The 27,169-nt window shown below is 35.7% G+C and overlaps 1 protein-coding gene across 6 annotated transcripts in view; it reads right to left on the reverse strand.

The window, feature by feature from the left end:
* The window catches only part of NAALADL2 (N-acetylated alpha-linked acidic dipeptidase like 2), a 1,471,888-nt gene that overhangs the window by 553,021 nt on the left and 891,698 nt on the right, over nt 1-27,169 (reverse strand). For all 6 annotated transcript variants that reach the window (XM_062211674.1, XM_062211686.1, XM_062211675.1 and 3 more), the window contains one exon: nt 21,846-21,996. In XM_062211674.1, coding sequence (XP_062067658.1) covers nt 21,846-21,996 — 151 coding nt within the window. The remainder of the gene's footprint in view (nt 1-21,845; nt 21,997-27,169) is intronic.

Below are 27,169 nucleotides of genomic sequence, written 5' to 3' on the forward strand. Positions count from 1 at the left end.
TTTGTATGTACTATGTAAATTTCAAAATGAATATATTTTATTGATATATTCAGAAAAATATAGTACAATTACAATGGTAAGAAAATATATGTTCGGCCGGCGCCGCGGCTCACTAGGCTAATCCTCCGCCTTGCGGCGCCGGCACACTGGGTTCTAGTCCCAGTCGGGGCACCGATCCTGTCCCGGTTGCCCCTCTTCCAGGCCAGCTCTCTGCTGTGGCCAGGGAGTGCAGTGGAGGATGGCCCAAGTGCTTGGGCCCTGCACCCCATGGGAGACCAGGAGAAGCACCTGGCTCCTGCCATCGGATCAGCGTGGTGCGCCGGCCGCAGCGCGCTACCGCGGCGGCCATTGGAGGGTGAACCAACGGCAAAAAAGGAAGACCTTTCTCTCTGTCTCTCTCTCTCACTGTCCACTCTGCCTGTCAAAAAAAAAAAAAAAAAAAGAAAAGAAAATATATGTTCATACTATATTCAAGTATGCAATAAGAGGCAGCTTGAATTTTGAATCTTACTGCAGCTGATATTTGCATTCTCATGAACATAATTCACAACTGTCAACTGGAAGAACAAATTTTCCGATTACAGAAATCTTACACTGTTTCACTTAAAACTATTTTAGATAGGTTAAACTTAAAGATGATTTGGGGTTCATGGGAAAGATTTTTATTGTCCTTCTTGGAAGTGAATCTGGTACCCATGCAAAACTCACATTGTAGTCTTATACTTTGCAAGTCTCAATGGAAATCTCCCTTGTGCCAACTGGTTGTCCTATTGAAAATTGCTTTGGAAACTAATGGCTAACAAAAACTTACATTAACTCTTCCCAATGCAACATGGGGCTCACATTTAATTTTGAAATTCACATAATTCTTCACCTAAGAATTATTGCAAAATGGTCATAATAATATCTGTCTGATGAGTTTACTTTGGCTGCAAAATATGGTGAATGAGGACAGAGGTTTTGTACTCAAAATACTTGAATTCAATCTCATCTATTCCATTTATTATCTATATGATTTGGGGGAACCAACTTACTGGCACCCAAAATATGAGGGCAGCCCCTTTTCATAACAACCCACTCTTGTAGTAACTGATCTAATCCTATGATAGCATGAACTCACCCCAGTGAGAAACACATTAATCCCTTCTAATGACTAAATCACCACATTTAAAGTCTCCATCTCCCAACACTGTTACAATAGCAATTGAATTTCAGCATGAGTTTTGGCAGGGACAAACCACATCCAAACTACAGCAAGCAGAAAAACTGAATCGACACCATTCATATGAGTTGTATTAGAGAGACCAAAGGAAGAAAACCCTAAAATGGGTCCTGTCTAATGTACTACCGAATCCTAAGCATAATGCAAAGGTGGATGTAAGTAAGCTCAAACAGATCAAACAAAAGCACTGCTGTGGAAGAGAATGCTGATGGTTAAGCACCTGGTAAAGAAACTGCCAAATGTAGTGGAATCTACCAAGATGCTAATACGTGAACATTTGGACCTCTTTTTTCAACAGTGGCAAACCTCTTCTTGATTTTATAAAAGCAATTCATGATTGTGGGTGACGCTGGCAGTGAAAAAAATAGCTAACTTGTCAGTCTTGCATCAGTGTTTTTACAGAATTGGGTTTATAAAACAGAAATTGAGTTATTCTAAAATTGAAATAAGTTCCAAAGTCTTGTAGCACAAGAGGAAGACCTTTATTGTAACCCAATGTGTTTCAATTGCTCTCTTACCCACTAACAGATGGAAATGTAGGTCATTCTGATGGTGTTTCATTCCTTTTAGCTTCTCATTACATTTTAATTTTTTTTACCTTTTTATTGTCCTCTTTAATTTTTAATACTTTTAACAGAAATTTTGTTTTTTAACAGTGCACTGCACAGACTGAATATTTTCCTTATCAATTTATTTTCATCAATATTCTCTCATTCCCTCTTTACTAGTTTGATCAGTAAGAAGGAAAGAAAAACACACATACAGACTGCAATCAACCATGTAGAAGATTCACATGAAGATACATAAAACTCTGTGGTCCAGCAAACTAAACAGTACCATAGAAACTAAGTTTCTCAGAAACTTAGATAATCAAAAGGTCTACCTAAGTGTTCATGCTTCTTAATTTTTTTTATTTTTTTGGCTATCAAACTGAATCATCAACATGGTTCAGAAATTTATTTTAGCTTTTGTAGTTTAGAGCAAAGACTAGAATGACTAGATAGAATTTTTAAGAAAATAACAGCATAATGAATTATAGGAGAAGAAAAATGACCTAATTTATCCATCTCAAATTTTTCATGTGTACAATAGAGAATTTCTATATAATCCATAGCATTTATTGCTTTGAAAGTTATTTGAGATGAGACAAATGAGAGAAGGAATACTGGTTTCTATTTTTTAAAAGCACAATTTGACCACTCAGGGTTTTTTATGCATATTATAGAAAATGTGTTGTTAAACTTATAAATATGCTGTTCAATATGTAACATTTAAAAGAAATACTGTGCTCCTGTTTACTGTGCTAAAACACACACACACACACACAACTAATTGATACCACATCACACTGGTCTTTTCCATGAGGATGAAAGTGTAAGATACAGCTTCCCCACTCCCCTGGGGATTAATCTTTAGCCATGATGAAAATCTGTATCTAGGGAAAAGATCAGTTGATTAAGAGGCACAACAAAACCAAAAAATCGCAAAGAAACATAAAGGGAAATATGAATATGGCATTAAAGTAATGGAAAACATTTTTTTAATTCATTGTTACCTCTTTTGTCGTTGCCAGTTAGCATACTTTATGAAGTGAGAATCACTATTACAGTTTTATTGATCACCTACTTTGGAGAATTAACCATAAAATAAACTATAAAATATCTAGAGCACCACCTGATATTATTTAGTGTAATTTCAGCTCTATATTATTTGGAAGACAAGGGAAATCTCTTCCTTCCTTTCTTCCTTCTTTATTTCTTTTTCATTCACATAAGAGTATGAAGTTACACATATATGTATATATATATATATATGAAGTTATATATATATATATATATATATATATATAAATAAATAGAGAGAGAGAGAGAGAGAGAGAGAGAGTCTATTCCAATGCTTAATAAATATCAAGGGGGTTTATTCAACTTAACAATGGAACAACAAAGAAGTACTGATATCATTTTTTCTAGGTGTATTTATTTGTTTGAAAGGTAGAATGACAGAGAGAGGGAAAGACAGAAACAGAATCTTCCATCAGTTTTAATGATTCTTTTATTCCTTCAGGAAAAGTTACTGCCTACAGAGATGAATAATTTGTAATAGGACCCTGATTATCACAATTCCTATCTATGTGACTCTAACAAATAATTACAAACTACCTATTCTGCCTTTCCTCAGTGCACATAATTGTACAGCTCCTTACCTGTAACTCCTCTCTTACCTAGACTTTACATATATAAGAGTACTCTAGAATGTTTTAGATATATAAGGGTACTCTGAAAAATGGAATTAAGAGACATTGTGCATTTTTATGAGCTTTTTGAAATAACTTGGTATTCCTTCCTTTCTTCCCCTCCTCCATCCTTCTCTTCTTTTTCCCTTCCCTCTTTCCTTTATCCCCCTTTTTCTCTCTATCCTTCTCCCTTCTAACTTTTCTTTATTTTTTCCCTAATATTACTTTTTGTAAGCATTCTGCTTTATAGTAGTTGCCTAACTAACCACCTCTCAACTTTCAAAACTTAGCCAGAGCTCCATAGGCAGAGGTCGCAGAATCATCACAATGAGATAAAAGTTGGAGTACTTACAAATTTCCAATTTTAAAACTTACTACAAACTTACACTAATCAAGAAAACATGACATTGACATAAGGATAGCCATATAGGAAAATCTGAATAGAACTGAGAATAAATAAATAAATGTGGGCTGCTACACCTATTTGATTTTTATTGAAAGCAAAGCCAATAGGAATAGTCTTTTAAACAAACAGCACTGAGAAAACTGGCTTTGAACATGTGAAATAAAAAAGTAAAACCCTACATAGCATTATATACAAAAAATAAATTCAAAGTAAATCAGACTTAAATATAAAAATAATATTATCGAACTCTTAGAAGAAACACAGATATAAATCTTCATGACATTGACTGAGAAGCAGTTTCTAAACATGGTTCCAAAAGCATAAGGAGTCAGAGGAAGAAAGAGATAAATTGGGTTTCTTCAAAATTTCAATTACATCAAATAACACCATAAAAATAATGAAAAATAGTCTACAGGAAAAAATATTTATAAATCCAGTAATAGCAAAGAGCTCATGAAATGTAACAGTAAGAAGGAAAAACCTCTTCAAAAATACGCAAAAGTTTTGAATAGACATTTCTCTCAAGAAAATTTAAAAATGTACCATAACTTCATGAAAGATCATAGAGAATTGCTAATCATTAGGAAAATCAAAATCACAATCACAATCAATCATAGATACTAAGCTGACAATAATTGGAAAAGCAAACAGAAACAGCAGAAAGCAAGAATATAGAAAATGAAATTCCTCATGTACTTCTAGTGAGAATTTAAAATGGTCAACTGATTGAGAAAATAATTTAAAGTTCTTCTTAGACATAAATATAGTTATCAGATGACCCAGAATCTCTACTCATAGACACTTACCCAAGATAATTGAAAACATAACATATCCACACAAAAACATACGTGTGAGTGTTCATAGCAGCATTATTTCAAACAGCCAAAATGCAGGAAAAGCTCAAAGGACCATCAGCCAATGAGTCAATAAAAAATTATGTGGCATAATCTATGCGATGGAATACTATTCAGTCACAAAACAGAAGAACTTTGAAAATATTGTGTTAAATGAAATAAATCAATCCCAAAAGACACAAACTATATGATTCCCCATATATCAAATGTCCATGGTAGAAATTCATAGAGAAAGAAAGTAGGTTAGTGGTTGCAGGGGACCGGAGGGAGAGGGGGAAGGGAAGTGATGGCTAACAGGCATGAGGTTGCTTTCAGAAAATGATGAAATTGCTTTGGAATTTGATGATCATTGCACAACTCCGTGACTGTAACCCCCCAGAAAACAGTGAACTGTATATTTTTAAATGATGAGTTTCATGGTATGTGATTTATATCTCATTTTGTTTAAAATCTTGAGTAAAACCACATTTTTTTTGTAATTGGTTTTCCAGGCTGATGGAATCACATTCCTATATCACCTTTCTCTTCTATTCTAGACTTACTCTAATTATGTTGCAATCAGTCTTCATACATCCCAGTACTTTTTGGAACTTTAGCCTCTTGAATAAAAGGACACATTTTTTTTTTGTCTCCGTGGGTTTTACTTACAGTCACTTAAGAAATGCTTGTTGATAGTAAAGGAGAGCACTCTTGGTGCATACAAATGCATAATCATTTCACTGATTTTCGGAAACACCAAAAAATTGCTGGAGTAGATTTTGAGTGGTATGACAAAAAGCTTCCTTTCACAACTCTAAGGCCATGTGCAGAAGCTATGCAGCCATAAAACTACAATTATAAGTCCTGCTGAGAGGACCGCTTTTGTGTGTAATTATAATTTTTTAATGGGAGGCCAGGATAAGCACCTGGCTCCTGCCATCGGATCAGTGCGGTGCGCCGGCCGCAGCGTGCTGGCCGCGGCGGCCATTGGAGGGTAAACCAACGGCAAAGGAAGACCTTTCTCTCTGTCTCTCTCTCTCTCACTGTCCACTCTGCCTGTCAAAAACAAATTATTTAAAGTATACAAATTTCATGTATTTCCAATATACAGATGCAGGAACATAGTGATATTTCCACCTTACCCTCCCTACTGCCCATGCTCCCACCCTTTTTCTTTGTCCCTCTCCTATTCCCAATCTTAATTTTTACAAAGAACTCTTTTCAGTTAACTTTATATCATAAGATCAACCCTACACTATGTCAAGAGTTCAACAAATAGTATGAAGGAAAATACACTATTCCTCAAAAGTAGAGACAAAAAATGTCTTTTTATCCCTCAACAGAAGAGACAAGGAAATGTCAATTTCACTCCTAGACATTACCTTTTAGGTACTCTGTTACCACAAATCAGGGAAAATGTATGGTATTTGTCTTTGTGGACTGGTTTATTCCACTAAGTATAATGGTTTCCAGTTGCATCCACTTAGTTGCAAAAGAAAGGATTTCATTTTTAATTTTACCACTGTGTAGTATTCCATAGTGTATATATAATAATTTCTTTATCTAGTCTTCAATTGATGGTCATCATCCGAATTGATTCTATATATTATCTACTGTGAATTGAGCTGCAATAAACATGGGGGTACAGATTACTTTTTCATATGCTGATTTCATTTCCGTTGGGTAAATTCCCAGGAGTGAGATGGCTGGATCATATGGTCGATCTATTTTCAAATTTCTGAGGTATCTCCATACTGTCTTACACAGTGGCTGCACCAGTTTACATTCCCAACAACAGTGGATTAGGGTACCCTTTTCCCCACATCCTCACCAGCATTTGTTGTTTGTTTTCTGTATGAGAGCCATTCTAACTGGGGTGAAGTGAAACTCACTGTGGTTTTGATTTGCATTTACTTGATGGCTGGTAATCCTGAGCATTTTTTTTATGTGCCTATTGGCCATTTGGATTTCCTCTTAAAAAAATGTCTGTTCAAGTCCTTGGTCCATTTCTTAACTGGATTGTTTATGTTGCTATTGTTGAATTTCTTCAGCTCTTTATAGAATCTGGATATTAATCCTTTATCAGAATTACAGTTGGAAATATTTTCTCTTCTCCCATGCTGGCAGTTGCCTATTCATTTTGCTGAGTACTCCTTTTTGCAGTGCAGAAGCTTCTCATCTTGATATAATCCCATTTGTCAATTTTGGCCTGGATTCTCTGTGCTTCTAAGGTCTTTTCCAAGAAGTCTTTGCCCATGCCTCTGTCTTGCAGAGTTTCTCCAGTAATTTCATGGTATTAGTCATAGATTTAGGTCCTTGATCCATTTTGAATAGATTTTTGTGTAAAGTATAAGGCAGGGGTCTTTTTTCATATTTCTGCATGCAGAGATCCATTTCTCTAAGTACCATTTGTTGAAGATACTGTCCTTGCTCCATGGATTGATTTTAGTTCCTTTGTCAAAGATAAATTGGTTGTAGATGCATGGATTGATTTCTAGGAGTCCTATTCTGTACCATTGGTCTACACATCTACTTCTTTCTTGCCAGTACCAATCTATTTTGATTACAACTGGCCTGTAGTATGACTTGAAATGCAAATCAAGAAATGTGATACATCACACTAACCAATTGAAGACAAAAACCATATTATTCTTTCAATAGATGCAAAGAAAGCATTTGATAAGATACAAAATCCTTTCATGATAAAAATCTGAAGCAAACCAAGTATAGAAGGAACATTCCGCAACACAATCAAGGCAATATATGGTAAGCTTACAGCCATCATCTTATTGAATGGGGAAAAGTTCAAAGCATCCACACTAATATATCTGGAATCAGACAAGGATGCCCACTCTCAGCATTGCTATTCATTATTGTCCTGGAGTTTTAGCCAGAGCCACTAGACAAGAAAAGAAATCAAAGGGATACTGATTGGAAGGGAAGAAATCAAACTATCCCTAATAGCAGATTACATGATCCTATAAATAGGGGAACCAAAAGACTCCAACTAGAGACTACTGGAACTCATAAAGCATTTGGTAAAGTGGTAGGACATAAAGTTAACAAACAAAAACCAATAGCCTTTTTATACTCAGACAATGCCATGGCTGAGAAAGAACTTCTAAGATCAATCCCATTAACAATAGCTACAAAAAATTAAATACCTTGGAATAAATTTAACCAAGGATATCAAAGATTTCTACAATGAAAATTACAAAACATAAAAGAAGACAGAAAGAAATGGAAAAATCTTCCATGTTTGTGGATTGGAAGAATTAATAGCATCAAAATGTTTATACTAAGGAATGCAATTTACAGATTCAATGAGATCGCAATCAAAATACGAATGACATTCTTCTCAGATCTAGAAAAAAACAATGATGAATTTCATACGGAAACAAAAGAAACCCTGAAAAGCTAAAGCAATCTTATACAACAAAAACAAAGGACTGCCTTCTTGATATAGAGCTCACAAAGAGACAAAGACTTGTCCATCTGCTCTGGGTTCCAAACGAATTCTTGTAGTTAGGTACCAGTGAGCAGTTTCCCACCAACTGATGGCTGCTGTCTCACTTGGGAGCAGTACACAGTGTGCAAAAGGAGGACTGTTTAGCTCAGTCCTCTCTGCCCTTCTTCACCATCATGATGTAAACCATTTGACCCTCTCTGCTCTGAAAAGTATGACCTAGAGAAAGACAGGTATATTTCATCAAAATCTACCCAATTATACAAAGTGTGATTTTATAACAACCTTAATTACACCATAGTTATTTTCATATTTATAAAACATTTTATTTTTGATCAGAACATGTGTAGCATTTCTTTTTATAACTATAGCAATATACATTTTTAGTTATATTTTCCAAAATTATTACTATCTTGCTTTGGTTTTAGTTCAGAAAAGAGAAAATAAAATGATGAGAGATTTAGCAGTGATTGTGAACACCACACACTTGAAACTCTCTAAAGACTAAAAAAATTTTTTTGATATAATTTAGTTATGCATTTTTAAATAGGGATGTGTTGAGGTACCCTTTCTCTCCACTTCTGTGTTCAGATTTTACACATTTCCTATTTAGCTTTGAACTTTTCCTCCCAGGAGAAGTTTATTCCCTAAATTGTATCGTCTTTCTTTTAGATCTATAAAAATAGGTAATGAATATGTCCATAAGGGTTTTCTCAGAAAAAAATAATTCTTGTCTAGGGGATCCATAAGTCCTCTGAAATTACAGGCCATTTTTTCATTTTTTTAAATAGGCTATTCTTTAAAGTATGTTTTTAAGTGCAGTTCTCCGGGAAGAGTGCACATTACTCAAAGCTGTCAGCATCTCAGAGGATGATTATGACTTATATTTTATGGCTTTTCTAACAATATTAATTCAGAATGTTCTTATTATCAGGATAGATGCTAAAGGTAACTGAAGACAAATGTAAGTCATCATTCATGAACTTATAATTGTAAAATTGAGGAAACAATAAATCTTCTGTTTCTTCATTTTTATTTTGAATGAAATGGGTACATTCATGACAACAAAGGTCCCTTCTAGTGCTAGAAATTTAGAACTGTGATTCATTGTCCAGATACAGCCATTGTTCAACACAGAAGTGGGGTTAAAAGGAGAGAAAAAAAAAACAACGCAGGACCTTCGGACTTTTCCTATGACACTCAGCCAATTGAACCTTACAGTGCTAAGCTGGAGGATATCTAAAACAGGATCATCTTGTCACATTTCAATGTGGAGCACCTCTCTGGAATCCATGGTAAATACATATGGAAATCGTAGTTTGAATCTAAATAGGGTCACTGCAGGATCCAGTAAAAGCCTTTCGTCATGGGATTATTAATAGCAACCTCCTTTCACTTTCAAGGCTCTTTGTGTATTTGGTAGTTACTCTAAGTCTTATCTAGTTCCTAGGTTTTTTTTTTTCCCTGTTTTCTCTAGTGTAGGAAAAAAGCAAATGCATAACATCAAATATCACTCCAAGTAAGGCTACTGAATCTTAAACCAGGCTGTGCTTATGTATTTTAACATTTAGTACGTAGTCCAAAGCATTCTTGGAATATTGAATTACTGCAACTTTCGAAGAGAAACCATACAAACAACTAAAGTTTGCTTGTGGATCATGTAAAAAAAAATCAGTGAGATGTACTAGAGAAATAATTGCCTCAAGCTCGTTATCTTTTTGGGCCATTCTTTGAAAATATGCATATCTGTATTATCTAATAGCTGTCACTTCATTTTTCCCAGGATAAAATTGCATTTTCCAGTCTGTTACTGAAATGGGAAAAACAACCTAAGGGACTGGCTCAAGAAAGCTGCTTAAGAATTTTGTTAAAATTTATGGTCTTTTTTTTAAACAGAGTTTTTGAACAGGTTTAGCAATGTACTGGAACAGATCATGCTGAGTGAAAGATTAGTTGGGAAACACCGATTTTCCAGACTCTAGACTATAGCAAATATTCAATTATAAATATAATTACAACTTTAATCACTAAACAAGCAGATTATTTTTTTATTGCTGGGTGTTTTGTTTCCTGCTGACTCACTCATACACAAGTATGCCCGTAGGTATTAACTTTTCCATCACCTTATGACCTACTCAGCCCTATCTTTCTTTACATTGTATCTTTAGCTACAAAAATCTGTAAAAGTTGAGGTACAAGCCGTAGATCTCTGTAGGGGCATGAAACTGGGGAAGGATCTTTGTCAGTAAGAAGAAAGGGCAAATGCTGCAGTCCAGCAAGCCTATAGTATACTTGAGTGAACAATAATTCTCCCCCTTTTTTTTCCCAGAAGTAGATTTTATGGCCAAATAAATTTGGGGGATCTTCCAGACAATAGTGCTTTGGGAAATTAGGAAACACATTGCAGAAACAGTTCTAAAAGTTCTATACCAAAGAAATTAGTATATCATAGATTGACCTTTGATTTCCCTGGGACTTTGACTGAATATATTTTGTAAAATATTATCAAGTCACAAGCCTAAGGAATTAAAAAAATTGGAAAAAGAAAAAAGAGATGAAAGATTTTCAGGAGGGGCCAGCACTGTGGTGTAGCGGGTAAAGCTGCCGCCTGTAGTGACGCCATCCCACATAGGCACCAGTTCAAGTCTTGGCTGCTCCACCTCCAATCCAGCTGTCTGCTATGGCCTGGGAAAGCAGTAGAAGATGGCCAAAGTCCTTGGGCCACAGTAGCCACAAGGGAGACCCTGAAGAAGCTCTTGGCTTCAGATCAGCGCAGCGGATGGAAGGCCTCTCTCTCTCTCTCTCTCTGCCTCTCCTCTCTCTGTGTAACTCTGATTCTCAAATAAATAAATAAACCTTTAAAAAAAAAAAAAAGAAAGATTTTTCAGGAGCTCTTGCTCAGCAATAGAAAGTGATGAGGATATCCAATAATGATATGAGGGTGTATGCATGGACGTAAGTCAAAATCAGTGTGAATAAACACATGGTAAGATTTATTACATAGGTGTTCAAGAAAGAAAGTTCATTATCGGACCTATGTCTAGCAGAGAGAAATAATTTCACATGCAAAAGAACTACTAATGCCTTGTTTTCAATTTATTAACAAACCTGTCCATGTTTATACTCTTCAAAATTTAAACATTTAGATGAACTACTTTCAAAAACTACAATATCCCAAAGATTTAATTTTTCAATTCTCACTGAAAAATTTAGGACTAAGTAGATACTGAAATGCAAAACAAAAGTAGAATACATATTTTCATCCAGGATATGTCTCTCAAATGAAATTGTATGGGATTGAAATTTACAATGCCAGCAATTTGAGGCAAATGCAATAACACTTTAAAGTTGCATTACAAGATTTATTTTTATATACTTAAAAATCAAAAACTCTTTGGAGAATTCTAGAAATGGGAAATGTTTACTTTAGGATCATTCAACTATGTTTTTATTCAATACTAAGACATAAAAGAATTCATGAAGCACACCTAACATTTGGTTCTTGGAGTATGCTTTGTAAATACATTTTTTAAATAATTCGAGTGGTGAAAAAGACAAATATCTTTGGTTATCAAGATTAGCTATAGAAACCATCTTATTTGTGATATAAGACAATAGATAACCATTAAATTTTATATAAAATCACATTGTTTTAGGTTTTAATTCTATAGCACTTATCACACTTAGAACTTTCCTTAATAATGAAATCCTCTGTGAAAGCTCCAGTGGCTATTAAGCACATAGAAAGAGGCTTTCAAGATTTCACTATTTGCTTTATCATTTTAATTAAATTTCACATTAGATAGTCATATATGGCTAGTGGCTCCTGTATTGAACTGTATAGCTATAGACCTCCTAATTCATGACCAGAAATAAAGTCAAATTTAATGGTATATGTAGTGATGTTCTCTCCAGCTGTTCCATCATGATATTCCATTCACTCAAGAGAGAAATTGTTGCCCTAACTATCGTGAATGTTAGCAGCAGACAACCTCCATGATATAAATACAGGTATATCTGTATGTTATATATTGTTTATTATATATATATATAGCTAGAATATTTTAATACAGTGAAAGAGAATGATAAAGCAAAGGAAATGGAAATAATTGGTGAATCTGAGTAAATTTTATTCAAAAGTTCTTTGTACTATTTGCAACTTAAAACTCATATTGGAATTTATAACAACAAAAATCAACTAAGGAAATTAATTGATACCTGTTTCTATCATTGAATCTGGGAAACTCAGAAAGATCTAATTTATATTTTTCTATTATCTCTATAGTATTCCCATTACAAAGTATGTTATCTGGTTAAATGAGATTTTACAGATCATAGTTATTGCACTTTGCAATTTGTATATGAAGACTGATAAATAGGTAGTTTTTTATCTTAGATTATTTATCTATTTTTTTTCCATTTCAATTTTAGGTTCACAGAATTAAAATGCAACTATAAAGAAATTGAACATATCTTTACTTCAATGGATTTGCAAAAGAACTTGAATAATTCTCGAGTCAAATGCAATATATATATAGCATATATATAAAATAAAGATTAATCTTTCATATGTATGATTAGCAAATTTAACAATGTATTTTACTAGCCTTACAGAAACATAAAGTAAAATAACTTCAAGTGAATTGCTGACAAAGTATTTAGGAAAGAAATGATTATTAATGAAATTCCATATTGTATTAGCTACTACTGTTTTGGGAATTTACAAGGGATTCATCTTTATGTTGCTGTTATCATTGGGTGGTGAATGTAAAATGATTTACAGGGACTTCTATGTGTTAACACAAAAGTTAAATTCATATTTTCTCTAAGACAATTTGAGTTCATTGATAGAAAAATTTTGGCTATTATGGTTTGTAGGTCCTAACCATGGCAGATAAAATTGCAGGAAAAAGTTGTGTGGGAAAAGTAAAATGAGCATGACTCATTACTCCGCAGGCTCATTTCTATTCTTTTCTGTTCTTTTAACTGATAATTCTCTGCTTAATTATATTGCCCCAATCTTGGAAATGTGGGTTGTGCCCACTATTGTCACACTAATTTGAATCTTGGAAGAAGATAAAATGATTGAATTTTATATATAGTTTGGGTTATCAAATGAAAAGATGAGTAAAGTTGAGGAAATGACAGGTTTTAAATATATTATACCAAAATGATTCATGAAATTTTGGCTTGAAAAAAATAAAACTTGGAGTTTTTGTTGTTTGTTGTTCCTATTATTCATTGGTTGCTTGATTTTTTGTTCAACTGATTAATTTTATAGTGTATGGTGCCCATTTTTATAGGTGAAAAGGAAATGGCAGAGTAATGGTAATGGTTTGAGGGGTCTTCAAACAGCTCATGGAAAATGTACATTATGCAAAGAGCATAAATGGATTTTAAAATTTTGTACCAAAATAAACTTATTCTTTAATCTCATTTCATAAAAATGTACCCTCCTATATGGCTCAATAATTGCTTTTAGGATTCATTTATTGTGCTATAGAGGGTAAAGTCATCTTCTGCTGCGCTGGCATCCAATATGGGCACTGGTTTCAGTGCTAACTGCTCCAACTCCAATCCAGCTTCCTGCTAATGGCCTTAGAAAGCAACAGAAGGTGGCCCAAGTGCTTGGGCTCCTGCACCCACATGGGAGACCTGGAGAAAGTTCCTGACTCCTAGCTTTGGTCTGGCCTAGCCCCAGCTGATGGGGAGTGCACCAGTGGATGGGAGATGATCTCTGTTGCTGCCATTCTGCCTTTCAAATAAATAAAATAAATCTTAAAAAAATAAAAGATTCATTTATTTATTTGAAAGGCAGAGTGATAGAGAGAAAAGAAAGAGTGAGAGAGAAAGAGAGAATGAATATTCCCTCCAGTGATTCACTCTCCAAATGGTCACAACAGCCAAGGCTGGCCCAGGTTGAAGCCAGGAGCTAGGCACTCCATCTGGGTCTCCCATATAGGTGGCAGTGGCGTAAGTACATAGGACATCAACCTCTGACTTCCCAGGCACATTAGCAGAAAGCTGGATCCCAAGCGGATCAGTCAGAATGTTTACAAGCAATCTGATATAGGATGCCAGTTTCACAAGTGGCAGCTTAACCCACTAAGTCCCAATGCTGGCTCCTTAGTAAATTTTTTCTGATGTCATATTGATACAATTAAATCTGTATACATGGTTTATCTTAGAACCATTACATTTTATATTTCACCTTCAATGTTACTCTCCAGCATATATTGGATATAAGACTAAATCTAAACTTTGGTCAGCCCTGAATTTAAATCATTTTCTTTTACTATACCAAAATGAAATTCATATTTTTATAAACCTCACATTCCCAAGTAGGATACTGGATGAAAAAAAAATGTTAGTAGCATGCTCCAGTAGGTTAGCACTTAGCCTGGGATTGCAGTGCTGTTCCTGTTTATCAAGTCACTTTGATTAAAGATCAATTAAGGAGTCTTCTAAAATTTTCTGGAGAATTTATTTCACACACACACAAACACACACACACAAACACAAATTATTCATGGTTTCAAAACATTCTTATACCAAAATAAAATTACCTTTACTTCCATTTTTCTGCACTGTTTCTAGTTCTTTCACATTTACTGAAAAGTGAAACCAGTGAAAGTAGAAAAAGAAGGTAAAGAGTATGTGCTATAAAAGTTTGCGACTAATTCATTGTTTCAATAACATCTCACATTCATTGTGATGGAAATGTACTGGTAATTTTTTTAAACATTGAATTTTATCATTCCTTTGGAATTCACCATAGATTTTTTTGGGAAACTTTGTTTCTTAAACAAAACAAGCTGACTGCCTCTATTGATCTAGTACTTGCTTAAATTAAAGTAGAACACTCCCAGTACAATAATAACAGTCTGTACTATATGGCACTCTGATTTCTTCCAAACAATAACCATTCAAAAATGTTATCTGTAGCCTATAATCTTAGACATTTAAACAGTCCACTGGATATTTCCGTGAGGGGCCAAGAAAATTTACATTACCAAATTTATTCTTTTTAAATCAGATAATTTATACAAATAGTCTGAATTATAAAAATTCACTGTTTCAATTTATTGTAAATTAAACTTTCTTAAAAAATGTAGACTGTTGTAACAAGCAGCCACTCATTAATTTGAGTAATACTTCACACAGTCGTGTGGCCTGCAGAATATATACAAGCCAGTCATAGTGAAAGAGTAAGAATACAAACACTTTTATTTTTCTCTAACCCAGAGACAAGGCATTTCATGCTGTGAATCTATAACACCTCACTTTGACAACCAGGCACATATTTATATTTTCAGCTATTCTAGTCAGGAAATAGTTCAACACTGTCTCAATTGATTTAGTGCCAACTCAAGTCAATCTTTCGACATTTGTCCAGGTAACTGGACCAAGAATACCTGGTGAAGACTTGTCACAAATTACAGTGACATTCTTTATTCTTTGAATAGTTTAGTTGGCAAGGGTGATGTTGAACAGACAGTAGATAAACAACACAAGCACCCACTGAATTGCAACACTGGGAATATTAAATAAACTGTGTCATTTGATACACTGCACTAAAGTAAACCACTGAAAAGACTTCCTGCTCCAGAATCTAAAACAAAGGAAGATTTTTTTTTTTTAAGGGTTATACCAAATACAGACAGGGACACTGACACAAAGCTTTAAATCAGGATGAATTTCAGGACATAGAGCATAAGGAAATTCAAGTCCAAGTCAAGATCAAAGAACTGGCTCGTATTTCAATTAACTTGGAGTCAATAGATTAGTCAGTTATTTGAAGAGCTTACTAAAATTAAAATCAACACCATAGCCAACAGAAAATTAAAAAGGCAAATTAATAATGCAAGTGTAGGGAAAGAAAAGAATTTCTGGTTCCTAATACTATTTCTGTTTCTTCAAATTACAGTCAATTTTAATGCTTAGAGATTGGGAAAAGATTTTCTTTCCTATTTTTCAACAAAGACCAAATGGAATACTCCTTAAAGATATCCAATTCTCATTTTCCTATTTTTATGCTTACTCCATACCTTCTTGCTTTTCTTTTTTTTTTTTTAAGATTTTATTTATTTATTTGAGAGGCAGAGTAATAGACAGTGAGACAGACAGAAAGAAAGGCCTTCCTTCTGTTGGTTCACTCCCCAGATGGCCACAATGGCTGGAGCTGCGCCGAAGCCAGGAGCCAGGAGTCAGGTGCTTCTTCCTGGTCTCCCATGTGGGTATAGGGACCCAAGCTCTTGGGCCATCTTCTACTGCTTTCCCAGGCCATAGCAGAGAGCTGGATTGGAAGAAGGGTAGCCAGGACTAGAACTTGCACCCATATGGGATGCCGGCGCTGTTAAGCAGAGGATTAACCTACTGCACCAGGGTGCTGGCCCCTTGCTTTTCTTTTTATTGGGGCTTTAACCCATGTAGCTGATGAATGATTTTAGGCAAAGTGCAATTCCAATTATAAATGGTCACTCGTGTTGTAATTATAAAAGATTACTCAGATATCTCTTGTTATATCTCATTTACATGTATCTGTGGTGAAAATTATCCATATTCTTAGAATTCTAAATTGAACAAATAGTTTTGCTATATACATCCTAATGTCCCATAGAATTCTGAAAGAACATGTTTCAAGGAAATGAGATTTGTTTGGACCACATGTTAATTTAGTTAGTACTTCAACTGCTTAAAACAAGTTGGTAGAAGCAATGGTAGGAATCAAGAATATGCCATACAAATATATGAGAAATATTTTGAGAAATAGATGTAAAAATTGCTGATAAATAGATGTAAAAATCAAATAAAAAGAATTTCTCTTCAATCCCACTTCATTTACTAAAAATAAAGATTAGATTGTTAATTGCCAGAATCTTATAACAATGTAGAGGACCCAGAGGAGAGGAATCTAGATAACAAACCTTACTAAAAGAAAATTTATCTTTATTAATTTCTCTTATATTTATCTTCCCACAATTTGCCACCCTGGAATGCTTATACTTACTTTCCTTTGTCGTGTTTCTTCTTTACAAATGTACTGTTATCTATTAAGCTGGTGTATATGCCCCACGTCCCCACAGCCTCTTTGCGTTACCCCTCACTGAATCCCTTCCCCATGTATGCAGGTTACATGAGTTAATAAATTGCTTTTCTCTTGTTAATATGTTTGCCAAATATGCTGAGCCCCAGACTGAGAATTTAGTAGAGAAAAATGATATATATTTCCACCCTCCCTTATATAGTTATAGCTAAATCTTGATCATGAACTTAAAAAAATATATTTATTTAAAGTCAGAGTTACAGGGTGGGCGGGGTGGGAGGTGGTTCTCCCATCTGCTTGTTTACTCCCCAAGTGTCCTCAAAGACCAGAGCTGAACCTGGAGCCAGGAACTTCATTCAGGTTTCCTTTGTAGGCTTCTGGCACTATCCCCAGGCCATTAACAGAGAGCTGGATCAAAAGTGGAGCAGCCGAGTTACAATCAGGGAGCCCATAAAGGATGCTGGCATCACAGGTGTTGGCCTTACCCACTATACACTATTCCATAACACTGGCCCCGAGATATTGAACTTATCTTTGAAACATCTGATATATTATCAAGAGAATTAATCGATTAGACCTCTGATTAACTACTATTTAAATTGAATTTCAAAACTTTCTGAATCAATAGAATTTCTATTCTTTTGAGTGGTAGAAGAGATATGAGAGAGTTAAACATTTAAGGCAAAAATCTACACACATTGTAAACAAAATTGTGAGGAACAAATGCTTACCCAATTTTTAAAGAGTAGTTTTAAACAGATTAAAATTAGGATAGTCTAGATCAAAATCATCCCAGATAGACAGTCACGTTAAGGGAACAAGTTATTCAGTCAACAAGTATGTATTGATAGCCTATTGAATTCAACAGTTGGGCTAAGAGTCTAGAACATATGTCAGAATCCTGCTTGACACAGACATAACAAATATGAAAGGCATGAATACAAGATGCTGCATGAAGGATACAGGAGATCACAAAATTTAGATCACAAAGTTAGCCCCAGTAGTCCAACTCAAACATGGTAGTTAAAGAGTAACAGAGCTTCTCAAAGTCATTGTCAAACTTCACTAGCATCAGAGCCACCTGGAGAGCTTGTTAGACTGGTTGGGCCAACCCTGAGTTCCTCTTTAACATTTTTTAATTCCTTACGAACAATCTTATGAGATTCATATTAGGATAATTCTCCTTTTTATGGAGAAGAAAATAAGGCTCAGAGTAGTAAATATGCCTATTGGATTCAAAGACTTGTTTTTGTTAAAAGAATGATCACAAGATATTCTGTATTGGGTTATAGGAGCAAATTTTATTTAGAAATATTTTAGTTTTGTGCTCTGTTGCTAGAAAAATCAAAACTATTTGGATATGCATATATTCCCTATATGAAATTCATGTCTTCTTTAGACAATCATTTGACTTTTGTATTGCAGAAAAGTGCTTTGGTATTCTTGTTTTAAAACAACACCTGTGTGAATCAATACAAAGATTGCATTATAAAAGAGAATGAAATACTGATACATCCATCCATGAATAATATCACAGACATTATTCTAAGCAAAAGGACCTGTACGCAATACAACATACTTCATGTTCCTTTTTGTGAAGTTCTATAATTTTATTTCTGAAACAATGAGACCAGCGTCTAGCTTGGACTGGTGATAGAGAATATCTTTGAACAGACTCAGAACTTTCTGAGAGGATGAGAGAGTTCTACTGTGCTTTGAATATTCACTCCAAAGCGCATACTGAAATTGAATTGCCATTATAACAGTATGAAGAGGTGGGACATGGGGCTGGCATTGTGGCACAGTGAGTTAAGCCATCGCTTGCTATGCCAGCATCCCCTATTGGAGCATCATTTTGAATCCTGACTGTTCCACTTCGGATCCAACTCCCTGATAATGCACCTGAGAAAGCAGCAGCAGATGACCAAATACTTGAGCTTCTACTGCCCATGTCAGAGACCCAGATGGAGCTCCTAGCTCCTATCTTCAGCCTAGTCTAGACCTGGCTGTTACCATCATTGGAGGAGTAAACCAGCAGATGATGTGGCTATTCATGTTGTAAACATGTTTGATTAAAATACATTCTCAAGGAATGATCAAAATAGAAAGTCATCATTTGGCAAACATCACAGTAATAATAGTAAAAGACAAGGATCATTGATGGCTACTAAAATTTGTGAATGAAACTTTGAAAAAGATGAGAATATCTACAGTATTATAGTATCTCCTCAAGAGATATTCATTAATTACAAATGAAAAAAAAATAGCTCTACTATGGGGAAAATTGGCAAGTGAGAGAAGTGAATAATATGTATCTTCTGGTATATACTGAGTAGAGTACAACATTTTTCTACCATATTCCTGTTGCAAATGCATACACAATATCTACTCATTAGAAAATATGGGACAAGCTCATTGAGGGTGAAAGACATTCTATAGAACAACATGTCAGTATTCTTCAAAGATGTCATAATTATGAAAGATCAAAGAACTATTACAAATTTAAGAGAATTAAAGAAACAAGGCAAAAAGGCAGTAATGGAATTATTGATTAGATGTTTGCCAGGAAAAAATAGTGAGATATCAAAGAAAATTTAATAAAATCAATCATTAGTTTATAGCATTGTATGATTGTTAGTTTTATGGCTCTGATAAGTGCCACACGACTATGTAAGATAGTAATATGAATGGATGCTGTTTGTAACTTTTTTATAGGTTTAAATTATTCCAACATTTAAATTGAATCATTATATGATTGCTTATGACTCTGGTTAATATTTTACCAGATATTAACAAATTCTTTTTTTTTTTTTTTTTTACAGGCAGAGTGGACAGTGAAAGGAAGAGACAGAGAAAAAGGTCTTCCTTTTACCGTTGGTTCACCCTCCAATGGCCACTGCGGATGGCGCGCAGCGGCCTGTGCATCGTGCTGATCCGAAGCCAGGAGCCAGGTGCTTTTACTGGTCTCCCATGCAGGTGCAGGGCCCAAGCACTTGGGCCATCCTCCACTGCACTTCCTGGCCACAGCAGAGAGCTGGCCTGGAAGAGGGGCAACCGGGACAGAATCCGGCGCCCTGAACGGGACTAGAACCTGGTGTGAGGTGCCGCACGCAGGCAAAGGATTAGCCTAGTGAGCCACGGCGCTGGCCTTGATATTAACAAATTCTATATTTGTGAAATAAAGGGGCCAAGAAAAGGTTAAGGGCAAATGTTATCAACCAGACAACTTAGCAACTTAAGTAGAGTACTCATAAAACATCTGCTTTTGGCAGCACTGCACTGCAGCCCATTGACTTGCCACAAAGTGTAAGCTGACACTGAAGCTGAGGAATTACAACCCGAGGTAACGAGAGCATGTGCAAATGAGGGACTGGTTTTTTGCTGATGCTTAGAAATTGCAGATGGACACTTATTAATTCTAATTTCAAAGCTAGAATAATGAGACAAGGGACTGTATAAAACAAAACAGATCCATGTAGTCTCAGAAACAACTCTTATGTGAATTACTTAATGTGTTCTTATGCAGCATATACATATAAAGCAGTAATCAGTAAATCCAACAACATTCACCAATTATAATTCATATTTGACTACTTCATATTAGTTAATTACTTCAGTTAGTAAAGTTAATATGTACAGAGAAATGATAGAGAATTTGAGTAAGACTACTAGTAAAGCCTTTTTTATATTTAGGGGAAAAGGGAAATCATTAGCAAAATACACAGATAATTGCAAGTTCTGTTGTTGGTAGTTTAATTACTGACCCTCATGTTGTTAATGGATTAGTATCACCCCACAAGATGGTTCAAAGAGCATTTTCCTCAGCCAACTCATATGAACAGAACTTTTGGACACAATTTCAATTACCCTGTGGGATACAGAAATGTCTAGAAGAAATATGGTCATCACTGGGCTCCCAGTGACTGGCTGCACCAATGAGGTCCTTTCTCTCAGGGAGCCAGAAAATTTGATCATATTTACCCCATTTATCTCTAGCACCTTTTCTCACCTGATTTGATTATATTAACCCTCAAGGTCTAGAACTAAAGTTATCACAGCTGCCCTAAATCAGCAGACATTTTATACCGCTCAGTATTTGCACAGACTTTTGACCTACTTGGAGTTTTATTTTAAAAAATTTGGTACGATGTTAATTTTGTGTGTTTTAAAAATATGAGGAGGCTGGGGCTGGTGCTGGCGCTGTGGCCTGCCATGCTAGCAACCCATATGGGCGCTGGTTCAAGTCCCGGCTGTTCCACTTCCCATCCAGCTCTCTGCTATAGCCTAGGAAAGCAGTGGAAGATGGCCCAAGTCCTTGGACCCATGTACCTGTGTGGGAGACCTGGAAGAAGCTCCTGACTCCTGGCTCCTGGCTTCCGATGGGCATAGCTCTGGCTGCGGCCAACTGGGGGGGGGGGGGGAGTGAATCAGCAGATGGAAGATCTCTCTCTCTCTCTCTCTCTCTCTTTCTGCCACTCCTCTCTCTGTGTAACTCTGACTTTCAAATAAATAAAAATAAATCTTTTTTAAAACTATGAGGATATAAGAATTTTTACCATCTATTAATTTATGTAGCATTTATTACAAATTGCAACCTTGCAATACTTACAAGAATAACCAGGATGAACAACACACTTACCAACACTTGGATAACCAGGTGTAGACGGGTCTCCTCCTGGATTCAGTGATACCATGAAGGTATCATAGCTAAGATCTGCAGTCTTTGGTAAATCACAAGGATCAATATATAGAAGAACACCTCCAAATCCAGCCTTTTCCAGTAGGGAAATCTAAAGGAGAAGAAAGCATTAAGCTATTATTATACACATTAAAAATACATATACTTCCATTTCATGGATATGACTAAGATAGAATGACTCTTTTTGTTTTTTTTTCCTTTTAAAATAAACCGATATTTCAAATGTTCCAATATTATATGTGGTCAGAGAGTCTTTCTATTAAGCTCTCAGAATTCCTATAATGTCTGTATTTGATTTCTGTGGTCCACTCATGGAATTGCTCACTCTTTTTTAGTTAAATGGATTCTGACTTCCTATTTTTGTGAGATTGATAGAGTATCTGCTACCACAAGACTCTAGTTTAAACTGAGAACTGTTCTGACCACTCTGATGTCCTTCCCAAGAGCAAATCAAATATATCAGTGTTATGATATATTTCCTTCAGGGTTGAGGCTGTCACACCAGTTGTTAAAATGTTGAGATACTTTCAGACTGTTAAGGAAATAGCCACTGTCCTGGACCTCCCGAGGACCCTACTGTCCCTGTCATCCTGATCCCTGCCCCGAATGCACAGGCCAGACTTCCCAGATATACAAGTTGGAGATTTACACGTAACCCGTCCAGGTGTCTCCGTCTGAACTATCAGTTCCCACTCTGTCCCTGTTATTAAACATTTTGAAAATAGCCCTTCATCACCTCCTTTGAGGCATATTTCATGTAAAGATCCCTCTCTGATCTTCAGTAAGCATACAATATATAAATGCAATAGGATAGATGAACTTGACACCATTCCAAGTTTCCTTTGCTTTAACTTGTTAAATTGATTTTTTTTTTGTAAAACACTTATTTATTTTTGTGTGACTTACCGATATGAGAAACAATAATCATGATTTGCTGATTCTATTTGCTTCCCATGAGAGAGGAAAAGTAATGAGGTCATATAAAGGGAATGATATAGAATAGGACTAAGGATCATATTGAATACAGGCAGTTAACGCAAGCCTGTGATGCTAGTTAGTTAATACCTATATTTCACTTCCCACTTACAGCTTATGTTGTTTATTGAGTTTTTCGGAGGACTGAGCAAGGCAGAGGCTTCAGTCCTTGTCTGCATTACTCTGTGAGGGAAGAAGTCATGTTTATCTTTCCTATCACTACGCATTTATACTTAAGAAGCACTTAGGAGACATTTCAGAGTATTGCTAAATGAGACAGTGAATGGGAAAAAATGTAGGCTAGGTATAGAAGCTACTTTAAAAAAATGCCCTCAGAAACTATTTAGGATGAACTTCTATTAGGAAAAATAAGATATATATATATATATATATATATACACACACACACACACATATATACATACATACATATATATACAGCATGATTTTAACTACATGAATAAAACAATGTGATAAAAAAGAATGTGGGAGGTCAGTATGCTGCATTGATGGTGTTTTTTTGAGTCTTCATTATTTGATGTAAAGAACAGAAGTATTATTTTTATAATGAAAAGCTAATATTGAGAAAGTCAAGTACAATATAAGTGAATCATACTGTCTTCTAGAACAAACTGTTAAATCAGACTTCAATGTTACTATTCCCTGTTTTGATAAAGAGGAGGGAAAAATTAAAGGGGAAAGGAGGAATGATGAGAGAAAAGGAAATAAAAAGTATTTGAATGAGAGAGGCTGACTTACTCTTCAAACCCCTACCACTGAAGTCCTAAGGGAGGACTTACGTTTAAATGTTGAAATAGCTATTATTAACAAGAATGATCAATGCAATGATTTTCAGTGTTCTGCTTGCTATAAGAATGCATCAAGGGAAAATATACAAAATTCTCCTGGTATTTTAAAAATCTTAAAATTATTTTTATTACTAAAGTAATTTATCATCATTAAAAAGCAAATGATGTAAGTGAAAACCAAAACAACACAGTTGCAGTCTCCAATTTTTCAAGAGGTTGTTAACATTAACATACTGGGGCCGGCGCCGTGGCTCACTTGGTTGATCCTCCGCCTCCGGTGCCGGCATCCCATATGGGCACCAGGTTCTAGATCCGGTTGCTCATCTTCCAGTCCAGCTCTCTGCTGCGGCCTGGGAAAGCAGTGGAGGATGGCCCAAGTGCTTGGGCCCCTGCACCTACATGTGGGAGACCAGGAAGAGGCTCCTGGCTCCTGGCTTTGGATCAGCGCTGCTCTGTCTGTAGCAACCATTTGGGGAGTGAACCAACGGAAAAGGAAGACCCTTCTCTCTGTCTCTCTCTCACTGTCTGTAATTCTGTCAAATAAATAAATAAATAAATAAAATCTTAAAAAAAAACATTAACATACTGGAGTATCTAGAACTTTTTACTATGGCTTATGCACATACATACATACATACACTTACAAAATAAGACCAAGTTTAATATTATTTTGCAATCTCTTTTCACTCAATAGTGCATAATACCTATCCAAATTGCTAAAATATATTTTTATATAATCTTAATACATGTATATTCTAATTATATATACTATAAGTAAGGCTACATAGAGACACCATCAGATGTAATTTAACCATCTGTTGGTTATATAAATTATTTTTCTTTTTTTTTTATTTTTGACAGGCAGAGTGCACAGTAGAGAGACAGAGAGAAAGGTCTTCCTTTTTGCCGTTGGTTCACCCTCCAACGGCCCCCGCGGTTGGCGCGCTGCGGCCGGCGCACTGCGCTGATCCGATGGCAGGAGCCAGGTGTTTATCCTGGTCTCCCATGGGGTGCAGGGCCCAAGCACTTGGGCCATCCTCCACTGCACTCCCTGGTCACAGCAGAGAGCTGGCCTGGAAGAGGGGCAACCGGGACAGGATCGGTGCCCCGACTGGGACTGGAACCCGGTGTGCCGGCGCCGCAAGGCGGAGGATTAGCCTATTGAGCCGCAGCGCCGGCCTATTTTTCATTTTTAATGTTAAAATACAACAAACGTTTTTGGAGCTAAATCTCTGAATAAATGTATATTCTCCCTTTTCTGCAATTTTACTTTTGAATGGTTCAGTTCCCTTCAGACAACTTTGGTACAAAAATATTAAATAGGAAACCACAGCAATAAACAAGCCATAATTTTTTTAAAATTGCAAGCTGTTCTAAGTAGCATTATGAAATTTCATGTTCTATCCTGCCCCAGAAGTGGGCATGCAGGCCCATGCAGGCTGTTTGATCCATGCAGGCTGTTTGATCACTAGTCTCTGAGTAGTCATCTTTGTTATCATATCCACTGCAGTACTTATGTTCAAGTAACCTTTATGTAATAGCCTGATGCTATATTACAGTGCTTATGTCATTCACTCCCCTCATCTCATAACATAGGCATTGTAACATGTCACATCATAGCAAGAAATTCAAGAGAGTACGATATGATATTGTGAGAGAAATAAAGACTATATTCACATAACTATTATTGTATAGCATAATTACCCTGTTTTATAATTAGTTATTATTAATTTCTTACTGTGCCTAATTTATAAGTTAAACTATCATAGGTATGTATGTATAGGAAAAAACAAGAGTATAGAGAGTGTTCAGAATGATCTATAGTTTCAGGCATACAAAGTGGGTCTTGGAATAAATCCCATATGGGTGGAAGGGTGGGCTACTAACTTGCTCTCCTTCAGTCTAAACAACATTTCATATTATTTCATTTAAAAAACTTGTCAATCTAGCCAAAAATTATTTGCCAAAACAGATTCATTAATTATGTGAAGATAACTATATTTGTGGCCACAATTTGGGGGCACTTGTGCATTTTCTTTTGAGAATTATTTGCTTATTAATACCTATTTTAAAAATTCCTGAGCTACTTGTCCATTTACAATTATATATTGGGTGATACCTTTATGTTGGTATGAAGATGTAGACATCAGTAAGATATGGTTCCTGTTCTTAGGAAGTTCAGTCTACCAGTGGAATTACCAGAAGTTTTCTTCTTCATGCTAATCCCAATTAACTGACAATGAATGGTTATGTAAAGAAGGAGTGTGGGCCACATTCAGGGTCACTGCAAACATAACTTTGTGAGTGATGTTTGCTACAGCACAAGAAAGAGATGCGGTAAGTCATAATTTGTCTTTTTTTTCTTTTTATTTATTTGCTGGTTCTGCTTTAGTGGGTTAGTCAAAATATTCTCAAAAGTACCTTCTGTAAATTTTATGAAACCTAGGATATAAGATCTATCAGCCAAAAATAATATACTAGATGTGTCGATTTTTGTCTCTTCCATGTCTATTTGGTGATATGATGTGAACCCTTGTATAATCAATATAGAAATATTTTTCTATAGCTGATGGGTAATTATCATACATTGTATTTGTTCAGAATTGATTACTGCCCCACAGCCCTGAAGGGGTATCTCTACACTAGCATACTAACAAAAATGAATAAAAATGAAATGAAAGATACGTTTATTTTGGTGCAAAAAATTTTGAATCCATGCATGGGTTTTTCATAAAATTAATATTATGTGAATATTCTGAAGACCTATCATGTGTAATTTAGCTTCCTTTTCCATTTTATGCCTGCAATATTTGGATCTGAGGTGAATACCTCTTCAATATCATCAGAACTCGTTCCTGGTGCCATCCCTCACTGACCATCACAGAGCTTTTAATTCAGAAACTCTTAATTTCAGAAATTATCTACTGTTCCATTTCCAATTAAGTTGGCAATGAAGGACATTACCTGTACTAAATCAAATCAAAATGTTCCTGTCCACTGTTAAGAGTTCATTTTGAACACTGGGAACATTTTGAACATTTTGGGATTGGCTAAAATGATCAAAACATCTACTCTTCTAGTAGAATTATGATTTTTAAAAACACATTTAAGGGGCCGGCGCTATGGTGCAGTGGGTTAACGCCCTGGCCTGAAGCAACAGCATCCCATATGGGCGCTGGTTTGAGACCCGGCTTCTCTACTTCCGAACCAGTTCCCTGCTATGGCCTGGGAAAGCAGTGGAGGATGGCCCAAGCCCTTGGGCCCCTGCACTTGTGTGGGAGACCCAGAAGAAGCTCCTGGCTCCTGGCTTCAGACTGGCGCAGCTCTGGCCATTGCAGCCAATTGGGGAGTGAACCATCCAATGGAAGATCTCTCTCTCTCTCTCTCTCTCTTTCTCTCTCTCTCTGCCTCTCCTTCTCTCTCTGTATAACTGTGTAACTCTGTCTTTCAAATAAATAAATAAGTCTTAAAACACACACA

This window comes from Lepus europaeus, chromosome 2 (assembly GCF_033115175.1).
Source record: "Lepus europaeus isolate LE1 chromosome 2, mLepTim1.pri, whole genome shotgun sequence".
Taxonomy (NCBI): Eukaryota; Metazoa; Chordata; class Mammalia; order Lagomorpha; family Leporidae; genus Lepus; species Lepus europaeus.